Consider the following 22,562-nt stretch of genomic DNA (forward strand, 5'->3'; position numbering starts at 1 on the left):
ACGCGGCTCCGCCCCGCTCCCGGTGCCCCTCCCCCGTCCCCACACCTCGCCGGGTCATGCGCCCGGCAACTTCCTGCAGGGCCCACGTGGGGACACAGAGGCCCCGCGAGCCTAGAAGTGAGCGGAGGACTGCTGGCGCGGTCTCCGGGGACTCCCAGCGGGCGCAGAGGCGTCTTGAGATCGCCCACGTGAGGACGCGGGCTCCAGAGGAGCGGACGTGTGTGGGGGAGACGGCGTCCGGGAGGCCTCCAGGGCCCCTGCCCAGGACCCGCAGCTCTGAAAGCAGAGGTACTGGAACGAGAAGGCCTCTTTGGAGGAGGCCGCGTTGGCTTCCCGGGCCTCCCAGTTGCTTTTCACTTTTCTGAGGAAGGGCCTTGAGGACCTATTTATTGCATCTTAACTGTGCCGGCTCTCCAATCTTAGCAGCAGCGCCCAGCCCCTAATCCTGTGGGCTGCCTCGTCCTCCCAAGTCCACCAGACATGTGGACCAGTGTTGTCTGAAAATGTCTTTTTATTTTTATTTAAGCACAAAATTGAGACGTAACATATACATTTGTACATAGAGGGGAAAAAATACCAGAAAGGAGTTTATAAAACCCCAACCGCTGCCAGTATCATTCAGTGGCTTGGGGCCTGCGGCTGCCTGGGGCCTAGAGCCGGAGGCTAGTTTTGTGGGAAGGCCCCCCAGTCCACACACCGGCTCGGCAGCCTGGGGGAACAGGGTGCTGGTTTTAAAGGTGGACTCCTAGTTGTCCATCACAGTGACACCCCCCACCGGGGTGTGAGCCAGACTCCACCGGGTATTAGGGGGCCCTCCAAGAGATGGCTCATCAGTTTCTGCTGAAGGATGCGGTTCTGGACTGGCTGGCCCTGCCCTTCCTGAAACTCTGGATGCCGCTGATGGGGAGCATGGGTAGGGCAGGTGGCATCTGAGGCAGAGGCAAAGGCAGCCGTCCCTCAGGGGAGGGGAAGTCACAGTAAACAGGGCTAAACCAACCTCACCAGCACAGGCAGACCCTGCCCTCCTGGAAGACGCTGGGCAGGACAGCTTGGGGTCAGTGTCCTTGGTCCCTTCCCGTCCCCAAACCCCAGCCAACCGCATTGCACATTCAGAGTCTGAAGAGAGTAAGGCTCAGCAAGGGAGGGCTCCAGAGGGCTCAAAGTGCAGTCCCCTGCAGGAGGGTGCAGGGGGCTAAAGGGCTATGAATCCGTTTATGAGGAATGTGAGGCAGGGAAGAGCCGAAGGCAGCCAGTTTTCTCTGGATCCATTTATGAGGCAGGCAAGAACTTGAGGCAACCAGCCTTCTCTGGAAGCCTGGAGACCACTGGAGTGACCTGGAGAACAGATCTGTCCACCAGAGCCTGTGAGAGGCTTATCCCCAGCCGGGGCAGGAAGGGCTGGGCTGTGTCTGAGAAGCCAGATTCAGGCCAGGCCTGCAGGGTGGGGGAGTCAAGGCCCAGGACCCTGGCAGAAAACTCCAGCTGGGGTGGGCCCAGGTCAGCCTGTGATCCCAACTGTGTGGGGGTGTCTGTGTGTGCACAGGATGAAGAGAACTTCAGTCCCACTGCTTCCAGAGACAAAAGAATCCTATCAAACCATCACTAGAAAAGGAAAGAGAGCTTTGTTTTTTTTGTACATAGAGGGGGAAAAAAAGTCCCTGTCCCTCCCCTTCCAGGGAGAGCTGGTCGCTGAGGGAGGAGGAAGAGCCACAGCAAGACCCCTGCCAGGTCTGTGCTGGGCACAACCACCACCACATAAGGCACCCATGGAAAGTGCAGCTCAGAAGGCAGGCGAGAGAAAGGCTGAGGGGGAGAGAAGAGAGAGGAGGACTAATTCCCCTGGAAGGCTCCTTGGGCAGCAGATGAAGCAGCTCTGTGGAAGGTTCTGCTGCTGAAGATGCCCTGGGAAAACTCCTCCTGGGCCTGCTGGAAGCTGGCCCCTGTCCGGCGGTAGAGGGAGTGCACCTGGCGAAGAGGGGTGGGGTGAGAGGAGCCTGCCCTTTGGGCCCACCAGGAACCCAGCCATCCAGGACATACTCCCAAAGGGGTCACCAGAAGCCCGGCACTGCCTGACCCCCCACCCAGATCCCCGGAGAAAGGTGCTGGACCTTTGGGAGCCTAGGAGACCCAACTGCAGTGGTGAAGAACATCTCGTGGCAAAACAGTTGCCTGCCTCCTCCCATTTGCTGTCAGCCCTGCCCACACCACTCACCCGCTGCAGGAGGAAGACTGAGAGCACGGCACAGAGGGTGAAGAAGCCAGCCACCACCATCATGATGACTGATACGGCCAGGGACCCGTTCTTCAGTGTAGACAGGGCTGCAATCCAACCGCTATAAGGGAAGAAGAGGCCAGAGGGAGCAAAGTGGTAGTGGGCCCCAAGAGTCAGCATAAGGGGCTCTTCTCCAACTGGCCACTGTGTCCTGACCATCACCTTGGCATCTCCCCACAGCACAGGGAGCCCTATGAGCCAGAAGCCCTTGGCCTGTGAGGCCAGACCTCCATGAAGGCTGACGGGCCCACACTACCCCACTCACAAGGGGAATCTTCTGGTTATGTGAGGTCTGAAGGGGAGGATGTGGTTGCTGCCTTCACAGAGTCAGAAGTAGCACTGGGCTGGGTGCTGTGGCTCTTGCCTGTAATTCCAGCACTTTGGGAGGCTGAGGCAGGAGAATCACTTGAGCCCAGGAGTTCAAGACCAACCTGGGCAACAGAGGGAGGCCCTGTCTCCACAAAAAATTAAAAAAGGCCAGGTTCATACCTGTAATCCCAGCACTTTGGGAGGCTGAGGCAGGCGGATCACTTGAGATCAGGAGACCAGCCTGGCCAACATGGTGAAACACTGTCTCTACTAAAAATACAAAAATTAGCTGCGCGTGGTTGCACACGCCTGCAATCCCAGCTACTCGGGAGGCCAAGGCAGGAGAATCACTTGAACCTGGAAGGTGCAGGTTGCAGTGAGCCGAGATCATGCCATTGCACTCCAGCCTGGGTGACAGGGCGAGACTCCGACTCAAAAAAAAAAAAATTAACTGGCTGTGGTCACACATACCTGTGGTCCCAGCTACTCGGGATGCTGAGGTGGGAGGATCACTTGAGCCTGTGAGGTTCAAGGCTGCAGTGAGCCGTGATCACGCCACTGCACTCTAGCCTGGGCAACAGAGTGAGACCCTGTCTCCCAAAAAAAAAAAAAAAAAAAAAGGGCCAGGCGCAGTGGCACACGCCTATAATCCCAGCACTTTGGGAGGCCAAGGCAGGCGGATCACGAGGTCAGGAGATTGAGACCATCCTGGCTGACACAGTGAAACCTCGTCTCTACTAAAAATACAAAAAATAAGCCAGGCGTGGTGGTGGCAGGTGTCTACATAGTTCCAGCTATTCAGGAAGCTGAGGCAGGAGAATGTTGTGAACACCTGGGAGGCGGTGCTTGCAGTGAGCAGAGATCGCGCCACTGCACTCTAGCCTGTACAACAGAGACTCCATCTCAAAACACAATAATAATAAAATAAATAAATAAAGTAGCACTGGGCTGGGCCTTTTTCTGATGCTTTGCTGGTGGGGAGTATGGAAAGCGTGGCTGCTCACTCCTGAGGACCCACCTTCTTGGAAGGAGGATCACTGGCCAACTTGCTGTCACCTGTCTGAGCCCCATGTCCTCATCTGTAAAAGGGATATTCTCATATTTCTTGACATCAAAACTTACTACAAAGCTACAGTCACTAAAATAGTGTAGGACTGGCATAAAGATAGACATATAGATCAACAGATCAATGGAATAGAACTGCGATTCCAGAAATAAACCCATACACCTATGGTCAGTTAATTTTTCTTTTTCTTTCTTTTTTTTTTTTTTTTTTTGAGATTGAGTCTTGCTCTGTAGCCCAGGCTAGAGAACAGTGGCATGATCTCGGCTCACTGCAACCTCCGCCTCCCAGGTTCAAGCAATTCTCCTGCCTCAGCCTCCCGAGTAGCTGGGATTATAGGCACCTGCCAATGCGTCCGGCTAATTTTTGTATTCTTTGTAGAGATGAGGTTTTGCCATGTTGGCCAGGCTGGTCTCAAACTCCTTCCTGACCTCAGGTAATCCACCCGTCTCGGCCTCCCAAAGTGCTGGGATTACAAGCATAAGCCACCGCGCCCGGCCGGTCAATTAATTTTTGACAAGGATGCCAAAACCACTCAAAGAGAAAGAATAGTCTCTTCAACCAATGGTACTGGAACAACGATATCTACATATAGAAAAATGAAGTTAAATACTTATTTCAACCATATACAAAAATTAATGTAGGCCAGGCACGGTGGTTCATGCCTGTAATCTCAGCATTTTGAGGGGCCAAGGCAGGAGGATAACTTCAGGCCAGAATTTGAGACCAGCTTCGGCTAGCAAGACCCTGTCTCTACAAAAAATTTTAAAAATTAGCCAGGCATGGTTGTGCATGCCTGTAGTCCTAGCTACTCAGGAGGCTGGGGCAGGAGGATCACTTGAACCCAGGAGGTCAAGGTGATAGTGAGCTATAATTTTGCCACCGCACTCCAGTCTGGGTGACACAGCAACACTTTTTTTTTTTTGAGATGATGTTTCACTCTTTTCGCCCAGGCTGCAGTACAGTGGCGCAATCTTGGCTCACTGCAACCTCCACCTCCCAGGTCCAAGCGATTCTCCTACCTCAGCCTCCAGAGCAGCTGGGATTACAGGCTCCCACCAAAACACCCGGCTAATTTTTTTGTTTTTTTTTTTTTTTCTTTTTTTTTTAGAGATGAAGGTTTGCCATGTTGGCCAGGCTGGTCCCGAACTCCTGACCTCAAGTGATCCACCTGCCTCGGCCTCCCAAAGTGCTGGGATTACAGGCGTGAGCCACCGCACCCAGCCAACTCAAGCCTTCTGATTCCCAGTCCAGGTGCAAACGGCCGTCATGAATCACAGTTTTTCTAGCAGGGTCTGTCTTAGGTAATGAGTAATGAAATTGGGTCACTGGTCAAAAGGGACCAGATTAACAAGAGCAGGGCAAGAAGCATGAGGGGTGGTGGGGGGGCAGCGTGCAGTTGCTTGGAGGGTAAGGGGAGGCAGCCCTTCTCTCCCCACTGCTCTGGACTTGCCAGCTCTGCCGGAGGGAGGGGACCAAAATAGCACCGCCCTTCCAGGCTCAGGCTGTCAGCCAAGTGCCAGTCTGACCTTTCTGCAATGCTCCCTGTGCACTGGAGCAGAAAGGAAAACATCAGCCATCAGCTTTTCTTTTGAGGTTAATTTTGAGCTGAGGACTGAGGTATCCTGGAAACTCAAACCAGCTGTATGCTCAAAGAGGGCAGCCAGAAGAAGCAAGCCTGTCCAGGGGAGGTGAGGGACCTGTCTCCTTAAGTTACAAGGCATCTGAAAAAAGTCGCAGCCCAGTCTGCAAAGGCCTGGGCATCCATCAGCTTCCAGGAGGGTGTGGCAGGAGAAAAGGAAGAGGCTGCAATCCAGTGCAAGACACTGTCATGGTAGCCTAAAGAGTCAAACCAAGTTCACCCACAACACCCTAGAAAGTGGAGAGCAGGGAAAGATAGTGTCTTTTTATTTTAATATTTATTTTTTGATACAGGATCTCATTCTGTCACCCAGGCTGGCATCCAGTGGTGCAATCATGGCTCACTGCAGCCTCAACCTCCTGGGCTCAAGCGATCCTCCTGCTTGGGCCTCCCAAGTAGCTGGGACTATATAGGTGCATGCCACTGCACCAGGCTAATTTTTTTTTATTTTTGGTAGAGACAAGGTCTCCCTGTGTTTCCTAGTCTGGTCTCGAATTCCTGGGCTTGAACAATCTGCCTGCCTTGGCCTCCCGAAGTACTAGGATTCCAGGCATGAGCCACTGCGCCCGACCGATAATGTGTGTCTTTTGATGCCTTTAGTATCAAGGAGAAAAAAAAAGTGAGTGGCTACTGATAAAGAACTGGAAAGAAGGCCCAAAGCAGATCTGAGCTGGCCCACTCACCCACTCCCCGCCACGGGAAAAGCAGGGCACTGGCGGGGCTCTCTGGGAGCTAGAAAACAGGGCAAGAGAGGCTGAGTCCCCTATCCAAAGCCTAATTCCCTCTGTGATGCCCAGGTCTCACCTGTCCCCCAGGCCAGGGATGCCAACCAATTGGATGATGTAGATCCCTATTTGACAAAAAAATACAAAGAAGAACACAAAGAAACTGAAAGAGTTGTCGGACCTGTGGAGAGAGAGAGAAATGAGAAGTCACAAGAGGGCTTGGGCCATGTTCCTCAGCATCCTTACTTGGTGTGACATCTCTTTTCTCTAGGAGCCAGGAGGCAGCATGGGCAAGAGACAGAGCTCCAGGGGCCCAGCCACACCATCCACAGGGACACACACACACATACCCCACCATAACCAAGAAGAGCTTGCCTTTCACTGCCTTCCAATTTAAGGGGTCAGTGCTTGACCCCTTCCTCAAAGAGCTGATAAAGTTGCTCCCCCAAAGGACAATATAAAGAGCCTAACGCTCCTGCAGTGAGCCAAGATCGTGCTACTGCACTCCAGCCTGGGCAACACAGTAAGACACTGTCTCAGAAAAATAAGTAAATTAAAAAATAAAGAGCCTAACACTCCATCTTCTGGAGTACTTGCGTTTCATAACAGGCAAGAAAAACTAAGCCAAAGGCATAAATCTCTAATAATAAAACCGCATGAGGCCAAGAATTTGAGACCAGCCTAGCCAACATGGCAAAACCCTGTCTCTACTAAAAACACAAAAATTAGCTGGGCATGGTGGTGTGTGCCTGTAATCTCAGCTACTTGGAAGGCTGAGACAGGAGACTCGAACCTGGGAGGTGGAGGTTGCAATGAGCTGAGACTGTGCCATTGCACCCCAGCCTGGATGACAGAGAGAGATTCTGTCTCAAAAAAACAAAACAGGCCGGGCACGGTGGTTCACGCCTATAATCCCAGCACTTTGGGAGGCCAAGACAGGTGGATCACTTGAGGTCATGAGTTCAAGACCAGCCTGGTCAACATGGTGAAACCCCATTGCTACTAAAAATACAAAAATTAGCCAGGTGTGGTTGTGTGTGCCTGTAAGCCCAGCTACTCCAGAGGCTGAGGCAGGAGAATCACTTGAACCCAGGAGGGGGAGGTTGCAGTGAGCCGAGATCGCATCATTGCACTCCAGCCTGGGTGACAGAGTGAGACTCCCTCTCAAAACAAAAAAACAAAAACAATAGAACTTAAGGATACGTAGTAACAAAGAACAATCAAAACAAAACAAAACAAAACCTGTACATCTGAGTGGAAGAAAAAAATATTTGGGGAATAGGGGACACCAGACAAAACTCTCTCAAGAGCTGAGGACTTCCATCTCTGTGTCCTTGAGGGCTAGAACAATGAGGGTTCAGGGCCTCCAATGGTACAGGGATGGTTCAGCCACTGCCCTATCCCCTCTTCCCAGGGCCTGCTGGGCTCACAGCCCTGAAAGCATCAACCCTGAGGTACAATTCCAGAACCCCTGGGGGTCTGTAAGGTGTATCCAGCTATGTTCCCAGTATCTAGCTTAGGTGTTGGCACTCTGAGTTATTGGGAAGCATCAATAGTCATGGAGAAGAGCGCTGGAGAGCACTCATCTGACACTACCAGAGAAGCACACCCTAGAGCCTCAGAAGGCAGTTCCCAAAGAGCGTCCCCTCCCTCTTCCCAGTAACGGCATCAGCTAGACTGGGAGCAGTGGGATGGCAGGTCCCTTCTCTAAGTCTCCTGTGCCTGGTCCAAGGACAGGGCCCAGAGTAGACCTCAGGTACAGAAACTGAAGAACAGGGCCCCCAGTCTCTGCTCTGGGTGGGAACAGAGGAACAGAATGTAGGGAACGTGGATTTCCCTACATTCTGTTCTGCTCTAAGACTTGGATGGGGTCCCAGGGCCTATAGCCCTTAGCCTGCTACCTGGGGTGCCAGCCATAAAATCTCACCCCTTGCCCCGGCCTCACTCACCTAAAGGCCTTATAGATGGGTCGGTACCAACAAAGGAAGGCACAGGGAGTGAAGATCAGAAACCACAGGATGGAGAGGCCAAAGTCCACTCCCTTGGAGCTGTCACCCGAGAACGAGGCCAGGCAGGCAAGCAGGTTCAGAAACAGAGTCACTGAATGCACTGGGGAGGGGACAGGACAGAGTTATGACTTGCGCCACGGTGGCTGAGGGGCTCCAATGTGGCGGCCACTCCCTAGGAGAGGTGAGGTTCATGCTGCGAAGGCAGCTGCAGAGACAGAGGAGCCCACTCTGTACCTAGGCAGGGATAGCTCCCAAATCCTGGTTTTATGGGACCTCAAAACCAGGGATCAAACTACATTCCTGAGAGGTGATGGGACAGCCCGGGTGTCTGAGGGGTGTGGAGGGAAGATGCAGACCCAGGGCTGGTCCTTGGGGAAGGAAGTCTTTCCTTTAGCAATGCTTTTCCCTGGCCCTGGATGGCCCCCGATGGAGCTGCTGGAGAAGTCTTCTTCCTTACCCTTCAGAATCCACAGGCCTGTGGACAGGGAAGGCCTTCACCTAAGGAGGGCCTTTTAGTGCAGTGAGCTCTGAAGGAACTTGGAAGCCTCTAGTTAGTCCCACCCTCCGCGATTTGTGGTCTGGACTGCCCCTTTCAAGGAGGTTTCCAGACAGGGGGCAGCCTGTGGGCAGAGGCACCTCCCCAACCCAGCCCAGGCACTGAGGAAGGCTGGAGTCTGCTAAAAGCCTGTATACCAGGGAGGAGCAGCCAGGGCCAAGATGGGGCTCTGAAGTCACACCCAATTCGCCCTTAAGCTTGGAGGGCAGGAGCGGGACTCACACATCCACAGATAGTAGAGCATCTTGCATATCCGCTGGTAGTCGGCAGGGATCTCTGTGGAGAAATCCTGATAGAAGCAGGGCTTCACAGGGCACCACGAGGGCAGAGGGGGCCAGTTCTCTCTCACTGTGTGGGGGAAAAGGAGTGACGAGGTGAGGGCCCAGCCTCAGAAGGGGCATCGAGGTGCGTGCACGCCAGCACAGTGTATGGGCCAAGGGGCTCCAGCAAGCAGGGCTTGGTTCCCAGAGGGGCTCCAGCAAGCAGGGCTTGGAGTCTGCATGGAGTGGGATGGAACAGGAATGGAACCCAAAGAGATACCACCAAGCTCACACTGAGATAATAGATCCCAAATGCACTGGGAAATACAGAGAGCTAAATGGCCTAAGTGATTATTTTTATTAACAAGCAGCCCACAAGTGTGATAACTCAGTTCATCACCATTAGCAAGGAATTGTGGGACCAATGCCCCTATGCTATCAAAGAATCAAGTCATTTTAGAGCTAGGAAGGAGTGCAGAAGTAATCTACAGCCATTACAACCACACTACAGGTCTCCTGACTTGCAACGTACTGCTCTTCCTAGGACCAGTGTCCTGTGACGAGAAGAGCCCCACAAAACTCTGAGGCAGCTCAAGGTGAATGCTGGGAGGCCCTCCACACAGGGTTCAGGATACTCATCTATGCCAGGCAGGGCAGCCCCAGGCCCCAGCAGCCTCCCTTACCATGCAAGTTGGCTACAGTGTTCTGCAGCTCCCGCTCCTTGCGTTCCAGCTCAGCAGCTTTCCTGTCCAGTTCTTCCTGCTGCCGAAGCAGGCCTGCCTGGGCTGCAGACACCGCAGCCTGGAGAGAACAGGGGAGGTACAGGGACAGCCAGACACAACAAACAGAAACAGTGTCAGCCTGGGTGGGCAGGCAGAGAGGCGTTGCCCCAGGCAGGGACAGCCAGCAAGGAGTCCCAGAAGCAGTCCCCACCTCCCAGAGTGTCTTAGGTACCAGAGACCACCTTAGAGAAGCCAACCTGTCTTCCACTGCCCCCGCACCTTCCTGGTCCCTTGGCCATGACTAGGTTCTCCTCTGCCCTCATCCCTAAGCTTGAGTTGGGAAAACTATCCCCAGTGGCTTCTCCACCTCTTCCTCATACTGGGTCAAGGCAGAGCTCAGTGATTGTGACCTTTGGGAAAAAGACCTTACAAGAAACTAAACTATAACAAGAAACCCACAGACCCAAGCCTCATTTGAAGAGCCTGGGTGTATGTATGAGAAGGAAAACAGTGCAAGCCTGCTAGCAGTGAGTGGAAAGGGGAGACATGTGAGGGCAGATGGCGTGTGCCTGAGCCTCAGGATCTGCACAAGCAGCCTGTCCCCTGGCCTGCCCCCAGAAGCTGCCTCCTGAGGTCCCCCTAAACTGCGACTGGCTATACCCCAGGACAGCCCCTTAGGTGTAGCCCTGCCCTGCCTGGCTTTAGTGGTGTGCAGAGTCCATGCTTATCTCCTCTTCAGGCAGGGCAGAGCCTCTGAGTGACAGTAAGGGACTGACTGTACATGAGGCTGAACAGACCTGGCCCCGGGGCCCTGCACCTGCTGGCAGCTGCTGCCATTAGGGCCAGGTTCCTCCTGATAGATGAGACTCCAGTCCTTTTTAGGGAGAGATCTCAAACTGGTCATCTCACAGGATGACAAACCAGGCAAATGTGTACACACACATGTATACACACACCAACCTCTCCAAAAACTCTTCAAAGACCTAAGGCTGCCTTGGGGAGGGAAGTTTCAGGCACTGGTGGCAGAAGCAGGAGCAGAACTGACCCCGCTGTGCCACGCTGGGGGTCTTGACCTCCTCCAAGTCTGTGACGTCAGTTGAGAAGGACCCAGCTCCCTACAGCCCACCACCCAGCTGCACAGAAAGGCACCTCCGCATGTAAGGGCTGCCTCACCTCCACAGGGCTCTGGGGCCTGGGAGGAGCGCTGGGCAGGCTCCGGGTGCCCTGCCCTTCTTCCTGCTCATCTACACTAGGCCTACCTTGGGAAGCTTTTGCATGTAGCTGTCTCTGAGAATACTTTCTCCTCCTAGGAGCATCTGCCTCTCTGAGAGCTCGCTCGCTGCCAGGAATTGGGCAGGCGGGAACTTGCCGGCCTGTCTAAGCAGGAGCTGCAACACACAACTCCACCGTGGGTCACGCTCATAGGGGCAGCGAGGAGCGCGGTGGGAGGGCAGTGAGGCAGTGCAGTGGAGCACCAGGCACAAAGCAGAAAAGATTCACAGTATTTGGTGAAGGGACAAAGGAAGACAGGAAGGAAGGTGAGAATCAATGAAGTTAAAGAAAAAAAAGAGAGATTCTGGGCCCCAAGGAAGAGAGAACAAGTCAAAGGCCTGAGGAGGACCTGGAGGGGTACGACAGGGACAAATGCCCTCTCTGGAGGCACCAAGGAGCCCAGCCTGGTGAGTAGAGCTTATTTCTCAGTGGTGGTGGTGGATGGGATGCAGGGAGTAAGGCTATTAATTGGCAGAGCAGCCCCTCTACTTGTAGGTGACCAGCTCCAAACAAATTAGCAAAAGGGTCCTTAGGGGGCCAAGGCTGAAGGCTCTCTGCTTGCCCCGAGCCTCAGGGCTCAGCTACTGGTCTGGGTGATTCCCTCACTGGAGAGAAAAGACCAGAGTTCTTTGTCAGCAGTACCTGGGGGGTCGGCTGGGTTGGTTCCACTGATGGCTGGAGAACCGCTGGCTGCGAGGACCCAGGGAGTTGTGTGACAGGAACTGTTGTCGCTGCATTTGTCTACATGGAACAAATCAAAGGACAGAAGTGAGTGGGACTCCACTAGTTGGTGATGAGGGGGCAAACCCACAGCAGGATGGGTGATGTGCCCCTGACTGTGAGGGGACTCCCTTGGGGCCTGCACTGGGCCTTCCCCTGTGGCTTCCTAGCCAACAAGCCTCAGGTTCAGGCCATCTGATCCCTAACCCAGCACCCCTGGGCTCGCTGGGTCCAGCACTCTTGGGCATCGCCCTGACCTCCTTGGGGAGGGGCCCTGGTCACAGATCTCAAGGGGAGAATTTCACAGAGCGTTTGGTGGCTTTCCCATCCTTACCCTGCTTCCCAGGTTCATGTTAGGACTGTCCCTTTGAGGATTGCCGCTTCTCAGAGCTGCTTCTGTCCTTGCCAAGGCTCCCTGCCCTGGAGACCCCAGCACCACCCCAGAGGGTCACGGGACTTGGAAAGAGGGCCTGCTCACCAACCTCTGAGAAGGGGTTGAATTCCGCCAGGCCGCCCTGCGGGGCGTTCGTCAGCTGGGTCACAGAGGGATCCTGAGAAGGTGAAAAAGAGCCCTCAGACACAGAGGAGAAAACCCTGGCCAGGGCCGGCGGGCGAGCCGGTGACGCCTGACTGAAGTGGGGCTGCTGATCACGCTCCCGGGACCCTGAGAAACCTCTCTCTGGAAGGGTTCTGTGCCTGCCCCTGCCACACCACAGCTGCAGTCCCTTCTCCCTTCCTGGAAAAGGTTCAGCCCAGGAGAGACCCAGAGCAAGCTTTACCCAGAAGCTTGAGAGTACACACCACACAGGCTCCTGTTGGTACCCTATACAGATTCAAAATGGTTCATAGTATTTACCTCTAGAGAGTGGGGGTTTTTTTGTTTTGTTTTGTTTTTTGCGGGGTGGGGTGCTGAGGGGCAAGTGAATGGGGTGGTGAGGGCAGAGACTTACTATTGACTTTATAACCTTTCTGTACTGTTTTATTTATCATTCATTTATTCCTCTTATTGTTTTTTTATTTTTTCAAGACAGAGTCTTGCACTGTCGCCCAGGCTGGAATGCAATGGGGTAATCTTGGCTCACTGCAACCTCCGCCTCCTGGGTTGAAGCGATTCTCCTGCCTCAGCCTCCTGAGTAGCTGGGACTACAGGCACCCGCCACCACACCCGGCTAATTTTTGTATTTTTAGTAGAGACAAGGTTTCACCATGTTGGCCAGGATGGTCTCGATCTCTTGACCTCGTGATCCGCCTGTCTTGGCCTCCCAAAGTGCTGGGATTACAGGCGTGAGCCACCGTGCCTGGCCATTCCTCTTATTTTCCAAAAGATAGTCTAAGGTAGTCGGACACAGCTCATGCCTGTAATCCCAGCACTTTGGGAGGCTGAAGTGGGTGGATCACCTGAGGTCGGGAGCTCAAGACCAGCCTGACCATCATGGAGAAACCCTGTCTTTACTAAAAATATAAAATTAGCTGGGTGTGGTGGTGCATGCCTATAATCTCAGCTACTCATGAGGCTGAGGCAGGAGAATCACTTGAACCTGGGAGGTGGAGGTTGTGGTGGGCCCAGATCGCACCATTGCTCTCCAGCCTGGGCAACAAGAGCAAAACTCCGTCTCAAAAAAAAAAAAAAAAAAAAAAAAAAAGTCTAAGGTTCTAGAACAAAAACATGCTGCTGGCTGCCAGTACTGATTTTATTAAATCGGGCACACTTGCTAAGAGCAGAGATATGATAGGCTCAGATGAAAATCCAAGAAAATGTTGTTTTTGGGTTTCGGGGATTTTTTAAAGTCTTTTTTTTTTTTTTTTTTTTTTTTTGAGACGGAGTCTCGCTCTGTCACCCAGGCTGGAGTGCAGTGGCCGGATCTCAGCTCACTGCAAGCTCCGCCTCCCGGGTTCACGGCATTCTCCTGCCTCAGCCTCCCGAGTAGCTGGGACTACAGGCGCCCGCCACCTCGCCCGGCTAGTTTTTTGTATTTTTTTTTAGTAGAGACGGGGTTTCACCGTGTTAACCAGGATGGTCTCGATCTCCCGACCTTGTGATCCGCCCGTCTCGGCCTCCCAAAGTGCTGGGATTACAGGCTTGAGCCACCGCGCCCGGCCTAAAGTCTTTTAATAAAATCCAAGAATGTCCTCAGAACACAACCTTGTCTCCTTTTCCCATTTGATCTCTGCATGGGGCTCTGCCATCCTCTTTACTGTGCCCCTGCTGGCCTGGGGCAGTTGTCTTCACCCTGTCCCGCCCCCAGGAGAGCTCCTCCGCACCCTCCCCTTCCTGGTAACAGATGCAGGGCTCAGGTCCAGCTTCACAGCCATGCCTGGGCTCCATGAGGAACAGCCCTGAGGGTGGCCAAATTCAGGGCTGTTCCTGCCTGTGGAGACACTGCTTGGGTTACACACCTCACCCCACACCCCTAATTATTAAGCCAGATGCTCCCATACTTCAGGCCCAGCCTCACCTCCACCGGAAGCCTCTGTAGAGCCAGTTCTTTTTTTTTTTTTTTTTTTTTTTTTTAAGACGGAGTCTCGCTCTGTCGCCCAGGCTGGAGTGCAGTGGCGCGATCTCAGCTCACTGCAGCCTCCGCCTTCTGGGCTCAAGCTATTCTCGTTCCTCAGCCTCCTGAGTAGCTGGGATTACAGGCGCCTGCCACCACGCCCAGGTAATTTTTGTATTTTTAGTAGAGATGGGGTTTCACCATGTTGGGCAAGACTGCACCTGGACTTTTTTTTTTTTTTTTTTTTTTTTTTTTTTTTTGAGACGGAGTCTCGCTCTGTCGCCCAGGCTGGAGTGCAGTGGCGCGATCTCGGCTCACTGCAAGCTCCGCCTCCCGGGTTCACGCCATTCTCCTGCCTCAGCCTCCCGAGTAGCTGGGACTACAGGCGCCCACAACCGCGCCCGGCTAATTTTTTTTGTATTTTTAGTAGAGACGGGGTTTCACCGTGGTCTCGATCTCCTGACCTTGTGATCCGCCCGCCTCGGCCTCCCAAAGTGCTGGGATTACAGGCGTGAGCCACCGCGCCCGGCGACTCCAGTTCTTTTCTTTCTCTCTTTTTTTTGTTTTTAAGAGACAGGGTCTCACTCTGTTGCCCAGGCTAGAGTGTAGTGGTGCAATCATAGCTCATGGTAGCCTCAAACTCCTGGGCTCAAGCAGTCCTCCCACCTCAGCCTCCTGAGTAGCTGGGACTACACACATGAGCCACCAGGCCTGGCTGATTTTTAAAGCTTTTTTTTTTTGTAGAGATGGGGTCTTGCCTTGTTGCCCAGGCTGGTTTTGAATACCTAGGCTCAAGTGATCCTCCCACCTTGGGCTCCCAAAGTGCTAGGATTACAAACGTGAGCCACCTCACCTTGTCCAGATCCAATTCTTAAATACAATGCTAATATTAGATGCATCCACAGAGTGACCCCCTCAGTTTACAGATGTAGAAACTGATATTCACCATGATCCAAGGACCCAAAATGGGAGCTTTCTCCTTACTCTAAACATTCATAGAGCTGAGGGTCAGCATTGAATATTCTCTGGTTTTATCACAGATACTACCTCTTATCTTCCCACCTGAGTCACCAGTTCATAGAGGGTATGACTGACTGTCCCCAGGCATACAGCCAGAACTCACTGTGTCTGGACGTGCCTCATACTACAGCCTCCACCCCTTCCAACCTCGTCTGTGACAGACTGGCTGTGTCCTTCCTGCTGAACACCAACTCTGCCCTGATGGCTCCTGCAACTTGGACGAAGTGACCAGGTGAAGTTCAGGAGGCTCTGTGTTGCTGAGGAATTGGCCCTGAGGTTATTTCATGCCTGAAGGACCAGTGGTTTACTACTAGAATCATCTGGCTTCCTGCAAGGAAGATTTGGGGCTTGGTATCTGTTCCCCTTTCAGACTCAGCAGAACCTAGCCACCGCTGAAGTCACTGAAATCGGATCTACCATCCACAGAACTGGCTCCTCGAGTCTTGAGTCACCAGAGGACAGAAGAAAAGGGGCCGCTCTGGTAGCACTTTCAGGTGCTAGCATACAGACATCTGGCCAAGGTGCACATGTTTAACAGGTGACCTCCAGGCCCACAAAGAGATGCCATTTCCTTTATGAATGGCAGACAGAAGGGGACTGTGATGGGGATGATAGGGTGACTGCCCTGTTCACTCTGATCCTTCCCCTTTTCCTAAAATCTTAAAGACATGGCCTGGCACCCCTCACTGGGCTCCTCATAAACAAATCTGATCTCCATTAGTAAGCTAGAAACTCCCTGCAGCCATGTGCATCTGTGTCTAGTTCATACTTTAGTTCCCTGGTGCTTGGTGAAGGGCCTGCGGCAGCACAGCAGCTCAGTGGTTTGAGAAGACATGCAGCACGCTGTAGGGCCTCCCCCTTCTCTAGGAAGCACTGCCCAAGTGCCAGGGCATAGCAAACAGGAGGCACCTGCATCACAGCAGTAGCCCAAGGGCCTGGAAGCACGTTGCCTAGGAAGAGTGACCTAAAACGCTAAGACAAGTGGATATTTTCCCATTTAAGAAAACCTAGGCTCTTTCTGAAAGATGTGCATGGCTTTAAGAGAAGCTGAGTCCTGGCAAGAAAGGGAGGGAGGAGGAGGGACTGGGGAAGGAAGCTGACATTTACTTAGTGTCTATGGTGTGCCAAACTCACCACACAATGATGCTACTGTGAAATTCTAGTTGCCCTAGAACTGGCCACTATGTCGAGCTGTCAGAAAAGAGGGTTGTACTGGCCTTCCTTGACCTGGTTCTTCGAGAGACTTATGACCCCCTAATCCACTATTTATAATGGCTTTACTTCTCTCCTGTTACCTAGGATGGTACTAGTTATACTCTGTACTTGAGAGAGCTGAGAGAGTCACTCCAATCAGCTTTTCTGTTCTGTGGCTCAGCTCGAGACCCTGGCTGAGAAAAGCTACAATACAGCTCCTCATTTAACCCTCACAACAGCCTTACGAGGGAGGAATATTTATATTTTGCAGCTGGAAAAGCTCAAGCTCAGAGAGGGGAAGTAGCTTGTCTTAAGATCTCAGGGGTAGTAGTCAGTGAATCCAAGTCTGTCTCCAGGGACACAAGATGGTAAAGTTGAGTGGGCAAAGCATCCCGAAGCCTGGTACGGAGCCTGACAAATTGAAGGCACTCAGTGAATATGTGGCTGAATGAATGAACCCCACTCCAGGAAGACACTGACAAGGGCTTCCGCTTGTTTCCCTGCTTTCTTCTTTCCTTCAAAGAGCTGGGGTTTTTTGTTTGTTTGTTTGTTTGTTTTGAAACAGAGTCTTGCTCTGTTGCCCAGGTTGGAGCGCAGTGGCGCGATCTTGGCTCGCTGCAAGCTCCGCCTCCCGGGTTCACGCCATTCTCCTGCCTCAGCCTCCCAAGTAGCTAGGACTACAGGCGTCCACCACCACACCAAGCTAATTTTTTTGTATTTTTAGTAGAGACGGGGTTTCACCGTGTTACCCAGGATAGTCTCGATCTCCTGACCTTGTGATCTGCCAGCCTTGGCCTCCCAAAGTGCTGGGATTACAGGCGTGAGCCACCACGCCCAGCCATAGAGCTGGTTCTTGAGGAACACTTTTGGTAAGACATATGCACAGTCTTTTGAGTAAGGATCACGCTGACTGGCCTAAATGAGCACCATGAGCTTTTACTCCAAGTTACAAATAGGAAATCAACAGCATAAACTTTCTTTCCCACTAACTGAGCATCAACTAACTGGCTCTTATTTATTTATTAGTATTATTTTTTTTGAGATGGAGTCTCACTCTGTCACCCAGGCTGGAGTGCAGTGGCACGAACTCGGCTCACTGCAAGCTCCGCCTCCCAGGTTCATGCCATTCTCCTGCCTCAGCCTCCCAAGTTGCTGGAAATACAGGCGTCCACCACCACGCCCGGCTAATTTTTTTGTATTTTTAGTAGAGACGGGATTTCACCGTGTTAGCCAGGATGGTCTCGATTGCCTGACCTTGTGATCTGCCCGCCTCGGCCTCCCAAAGTGCTGGGATTACAGGCATGAGCCACTGTGCCCGGCCCTAGGATGGTGAGGGCTAAGTTTCACCTACAAGGAGGAGTAACCTAAAACCCCTTGCAGTGCCACTCAGACTGGCTAATGCCCTTTACTGAATTTATAACAAATAAAAGGCTCTTAACCTCAGTTATTTTCATTCAGCAACCAGCTATAGTGTGAGAAACATACCACAGTGAATAAGACACAGCTCTCACCCTTCTGGAGTCCACAATCTGGTATCTGAGACAAGTGGACACCCCCTGAGGGGGTGCTGGGGACCACAGCAAGGTGCAGAGCAAAAACAGGAAGAAGGGGAGATACCTCAGTGGGCTTCAAGAAAGGCCAGGTTGCAGAAGGAAGACAGAGAGCAAAGGCCCAGATCAGTAAGGCTCCCCACCACTGCAGGACAGTGGGGCACTTCCTCATAGCTGGAGGGTAAAGGCAGTGAGGGAAGAGAGGAAGGCAGAGTTAGGCTGCAGCTCTGCCAGGAAGGGCCATGAAAACCACACCTTTTTTTTTTTGAGACGGAGTCTCGCTCTGTTGCCCAGGCTGGAGTGCAGTGGCGCAATCTCTGCTCACTACAATCTCCACCTCCCAGATTCAATCGATTCTCATGCCTCGGCCTCTGGAGTAGCTAGGATTACAGGTGCGTACCACCACGCCCAGCTAATTGAAAACCACACTTGTCACTGGTTTGGAAACCTCTTTCTATGCTTTTCACAGGTGCTGGCTGTCTGAGCTCTCTGTGACTTTTCCTTGCCTTCCCTTCCTGTATTCTACCCAGGCTCCCAGTGTGAGGTTTATTTCAGGCTCCAAAAAACACATTAAATAAATATCATCTCATGCACTAAAAAAAATTCAGGGCCAGCTGGGCACGGTGGCTCAAGCCTGTAATCCAGGACTTTGGGAGGCTGAGGTGAAAGGGTGGCTTGAATCCAGTTTGAGATCAGCCTGGGCAACACAGCGAGACCGTGTCTCTTTTTTTTAATATTAAAAATAAAAAATAAGTTTAGGCCTGGCATGGTGGCTCATGCCTGTAATCCCAGCACTTTGGGAGGCCGAGGCAGGTGGATCAACTGAGGTCAGGAGGGCAAGACCAGTCTGGCTAACAAGGTGAAACCCCGTCTCTCCTAAAAATACAAAAATTAGCCAGACATGGTGGCGGGTGCCTGTAATCCCAGCTACTCCGGAGGCTGCGGCAGGAGAATCACTTGAACCCGGGAGGCAGAGGTTGCAGTGAGCCAAGATCGTGCCAGTGCACTCCAGCCTGGACAACAGAGCGAGACTCGACTCAGGGAAAAATAAATAAATAAAAAATTTTTTTAAATTAAAAATTCAGGGTCACGCTGAGAGGCAGAGAGTCAGCAACACTCTGGAACCTCTGTGAAGTCCTATGGGCTTTGGAGATGAGGCTGAGTGTGACAGAGCAAGAAAAAGCAATCAACTCCAGAGTGGCTAGTTGGGTCCCAGTGCACAAAGAGCCACGGTTGACCTTGGTGCTCTCTGACCTGGTACCTGAGAATCTGTCCTAAGAAAATATCACAAAAACATGTAAAATTCTGTGCCTGCAATGATATTCATAGGACCAGGACTTAACAATAGGAGAAAAAAGCAGGAAACAAACATCCAATGACAGAGAGCACAGGTATATTTTGGTACACATCTCCTTGAAGGCCCAAACCGCCACTAAGAATCACAGCTATGAAGATGGTGCAGCAATACAGAAAAGGTTTTCTGGCCGGGCGTGGTGGCTCACGCCTATAATCGCAGCACTTTGGGAGGCCGAGGCGGGCGGATCACAGGGTCAGGAGATTGAGACCATCCTGGCTAACAGTTAAACCTCGTCTCTACTAAAAATACAAAAGCAAAATTAGCCGGGCGTGGTGGCAGGTGCCTGTAGTCCCAGCTACTCTGGAGGCTGAGGTGGGAGAATGGTGTGAACCCGGGAGGCAGAGCTTGCAATGAGGCGAGATAGCGCCACTGCCCTCCAGCCTGGGCGACAGAGCGAGAGTCTGTCTCGAAAAAAAAAGGAAGGGAAGGGAAAGGGAAGGGAAAGAAGAGAAGGGAAAGAAGGGAAGGGAAAGGGAAGGGAAAGGAAAGGGAAAGGAAAGGAAAGGAAAGGGGCTTTGTTACATCAATACCAAATTATGGGCCAGGCCCGGTATCTCATGCCTATAATCTCAACACTTTGGGAGGCCGAGGCGGGCGGATCACTTGAGGTCAGGAGTTTGAGACCAGCCTGGCCAACGTGGTGAGAACCCCTGTCTCTACTAAAAAAAAAAAAAAAAAAAAAAAAAAAAAAAAAGATACAAAAATTAGTCAGGTGTGGTGGCATGCACCTGTAATCCCAGCTACTTTGGAGGCTGAGGCAGGAGAATCGCTTGAACCCGGGAGGTGGAGGTTGCAGTAAGTCGAGATCATATCACTGCACTCCAGCCTGGGTGACAGAGTGAGACTCTGTCTCAAAAAAAAAAAAAAAAAATACAGGCCAGGCGCGATGGCTCACACCTAAAATTCCAGCACTTTGGGAGGCCAAGGTGGGCAGATCACTTGAGATCAGGAGTTCAAGACCACCCTGGCCAACAGGGTGAAATCCCTCCCTACTAAAAGTACAAAAATTAGCCAGGCATGGTGGTATGTGCCTCTAATTCCAGCTACTCAGGGGGCTGAGGTAGGAGAATCACTTGAACCCAGGAGGCAGAGGCTGCAGTGAGCCGAAATCACACCACTGCACTCCAGTCTGGAAGACAGAGTGAGACTCCATCTCAATAAATAAATAAATAAGGCCGGGCACGGTGGCTCAAACCTGTAATCCCAGCACTTTGGGAGGCCGAGACGGGCGGATCACGAGGTCAGGAGATCGAGACCACCCTGGCTAACACGGTGAAACCCCATCTCTACTAAAAAAAACAAAAAACTAGCCGGGTGAGGTGGCAGGTGCCTGTAGTCCCAGCTACTCGGGAGGCTGAGGCAGGAGAATGGCGTAAACCGGGGAGGCAGAGCTTGCAGTGAGCTGAGATCCAGCCCCTGCACTCCAGCCTGGGCGACAGAGCGAGACTCCGTCTCAAAATAAATAAATAAATAAATAAATAAATAAATAAATAACAATGGTTGCAAATGACTGGTAGAAATATGGAAGACTTATTTTCTGTTTTCTAAATTTTCTATAATGTGATCATGTTATTTTGATTTTAAAAACACACATACATAATCCCAGCTACTCGGGAGGTTGAGGCAGGAGAACCATTTGAACCCGGGAGGTAGAGGTTGCAGTGAGCTGAGATCGTGCCATTGCACTCCAGCCTGGGTGACAGGGTGAGACTCCATCTCAAAAAAAAAAAGAAAAAACAAAACAAAACAAAAATACACCATACACACACACATGCGCGCGCGCGCGCGCACACACACACACACACACACACACACACACACACACACACAAGCATATTTTTAAACAGAGAAAGAAACAAAAAATAGGCTGGGCACAGTGGCTCATGACTGTAATCCCAGCACTCTAAGAGGCTGAGGCGAGAGAATCGCTTGAGCCCGGGAGTTGAGACCAGCCTGGGCATCTTGGTGAAACCCCGTCTCTACAGAGAATACAAAAATGAGGCCAGGTGCAGTGGCTCATACCTGTAATCCCAGCACTTTGGGAGGCTGAGGTGGGGGGATCGCCTGAGGTTGGGAGTTTGAGACCAGCCTGGCCAGCATGGTGAAACCCAGTCTCTACTAAAAATACAAAAATTAGCCAGGTGTTGGTGGCAGGCACCTGTAATCCCAGCTACTCAGGAAGCTGAGGCAAGAGAATCACCTGAACCCGAGAGGCGGGGAGGTTGTAGTGAGTCGAGATCACGCCATTGCACTCCAGCCTGGGCAACAGAACGAGACTCCATTTCAAAAAAAAAAAAAAAAAATCAGTCAGGTGTGGTGGTGGGTACCTGTGGTACCAGCTATACCAGAGGCTGAGGCAGGAGAACTGCCTGAGTCCAGGAGGTCGAGGCTGTAGTGAGTCATGATTGTGCTACTGCACCCTGGCCTGGGGGACAGAGACAGACCCCATCTCCAAAAAAAGAAAGAAAGAAAAAAAAGCAGTCAGTGAGCAAGGTACAGTCTCAGGCCTCGCTCCCTGCCACCAGCTGCGATGTGTGGAACCATCCAGAAAAGCAAGTCTGAGTCACCTGGCCTGGCATTCAAGGCCTTCCAGGAGCCGGCACCACTCCTCTAAAGGAGTCTACCCTCAAAATGGGACAGTTACTATCTCCTCCCACCTCTGTGTAGTCTCTCCATACACAAACCATTCCATCAAGCACTGGGCTAGGGAAACCAAGAAAAAGCCTTGATTCCTGCTTTCGAGAAGCAATAGTACAGAGAACCACACAGAAACCAGGGCAAGAGGTGATGGCACATGATCGGCACTGTGACAGGGTGAGGGCAGACACAATGTGATCATAGAGGAGAGAGCAATTAAGCTGTCTGGGAGAGTCAGGAAAGGCTCTACTGAGCTGGAATCTGAGTTGGATCTTGAGAGATGAAAGAAACTTAGCAAACAGTAAAGAGGAAGGCAAGAACCACATTTGCAAAACCACAGAATCTTTATTTATTTAATATATATATATATATTTTATATATATATATATATATTTTATATATATATATATATATATATATATATATATATATATATGCGCCGGGCGCGGTGGCTCAAGCCTGTAATCCCAGCACTTTGAGAGGCCGAGACGGGCGGATCACGAGGTCAGGAGGTCGAGACCATCCTGGCTAACACAGTGAAACTCCGTCTCTACTAAAAACACAAAAAACTAGCCGGGTGAGGTGGCGGGCGCCTGTAGTCCCAGCTACTCAGGAGGCTGAGGCAGGAGAATGGCGTAAACTCAGGAGGTGGAGCTTGCAGTGAGCTGAGATCCGGCCACTGCACTCCAGCCTGGGTGACAGAGTGGATGTCTCTATATAAAAAAAATATATATATATATATATATATATTTTTTTTTTTTT

The 22,562-nt window shown here is 51.9% G+C and overlaps 1 protein-coding gene and 1 long non-coding RNA gene across 6 annotated transcripts in view; one reads left to right on the top strand and one right to left on the bottom strand.

Moving 5' to 3' along the window:
• Positions 1-75: 75 nt before the first annotated feature.
• Positions 76-6,590, top strand: LOC141407217 (uncharacterized). The gene is made up of 3 exons (XR_012415186.1): positions 76-288; positions 4,756-4,948; positions 6,283-6,590. It is a non-coding gene; the product is annotated as an uncharacterized lncRNA (long non-coding RNA).
• The window catches only part of SCAMP2 (secretory carrier membrane protein 2), a 31,578-nt gene continuing 9,509 nt past the window's right edge, over positions 494-22,562 (bottom strand). The window contains exons 2-10 of one of the 5 annotated variants that reach the window (XM_045395785.3): positions 12,033-12,101; positions 11,473-11,571; positions 10,818-10,946; positions 9,520-9,637; positions 8,799-8,924; positions 7,961-8,120; positions 6,091-6,192; positions 2,213-2,333; positions 494-1,965 (exon numbers count right to left, since the gene is read on the bottom strand). In XM_045395785.3, the coding sequence (XP_045251720.1) occupies positions 1,831-1,965; positions 2,213-2,333; positions 6,091-6,192; positions 7,961-8,120; positions 8,799-8,924; positions 9,520-9,637; positions 10,818-10,946; positions 11,473-11,571; positions 12,033-12,101 (1,059 nt within the window). In that variant the 3' untranslated portion in view covers positions 494-1,830. The remainder of the gene's footprint in view (positions 1,966-2,212; positions 2,334-6,090; positions 6,193-7,960; positions 8,121-8,798; positions 8,925-9,519; positions 9,638-10,817; positions 10,947-11,472; positions 11,572-12,032; positions 12,102-22,562) is intronic. The other 4 variants (XM_045395781.3, XM_045395782.3, XM_045395783.3 and 1 more) reach the window with 4 other exon arrangements.

Source organism: Macaca fascicularis, chromosome 7 (assembly GCF_037993035.2).
Source record: "Macaca fascicularis isolate 582-1 chromosome 7, T2T-MFA8v1.1".
Classification (NCBI taxonomy): domain Eukaryota; kingdom Metazoa; phylum Chordata; class Mammalia; order Primates; family Cercopithecidae; genus Macaca; species Macaca fascicularis.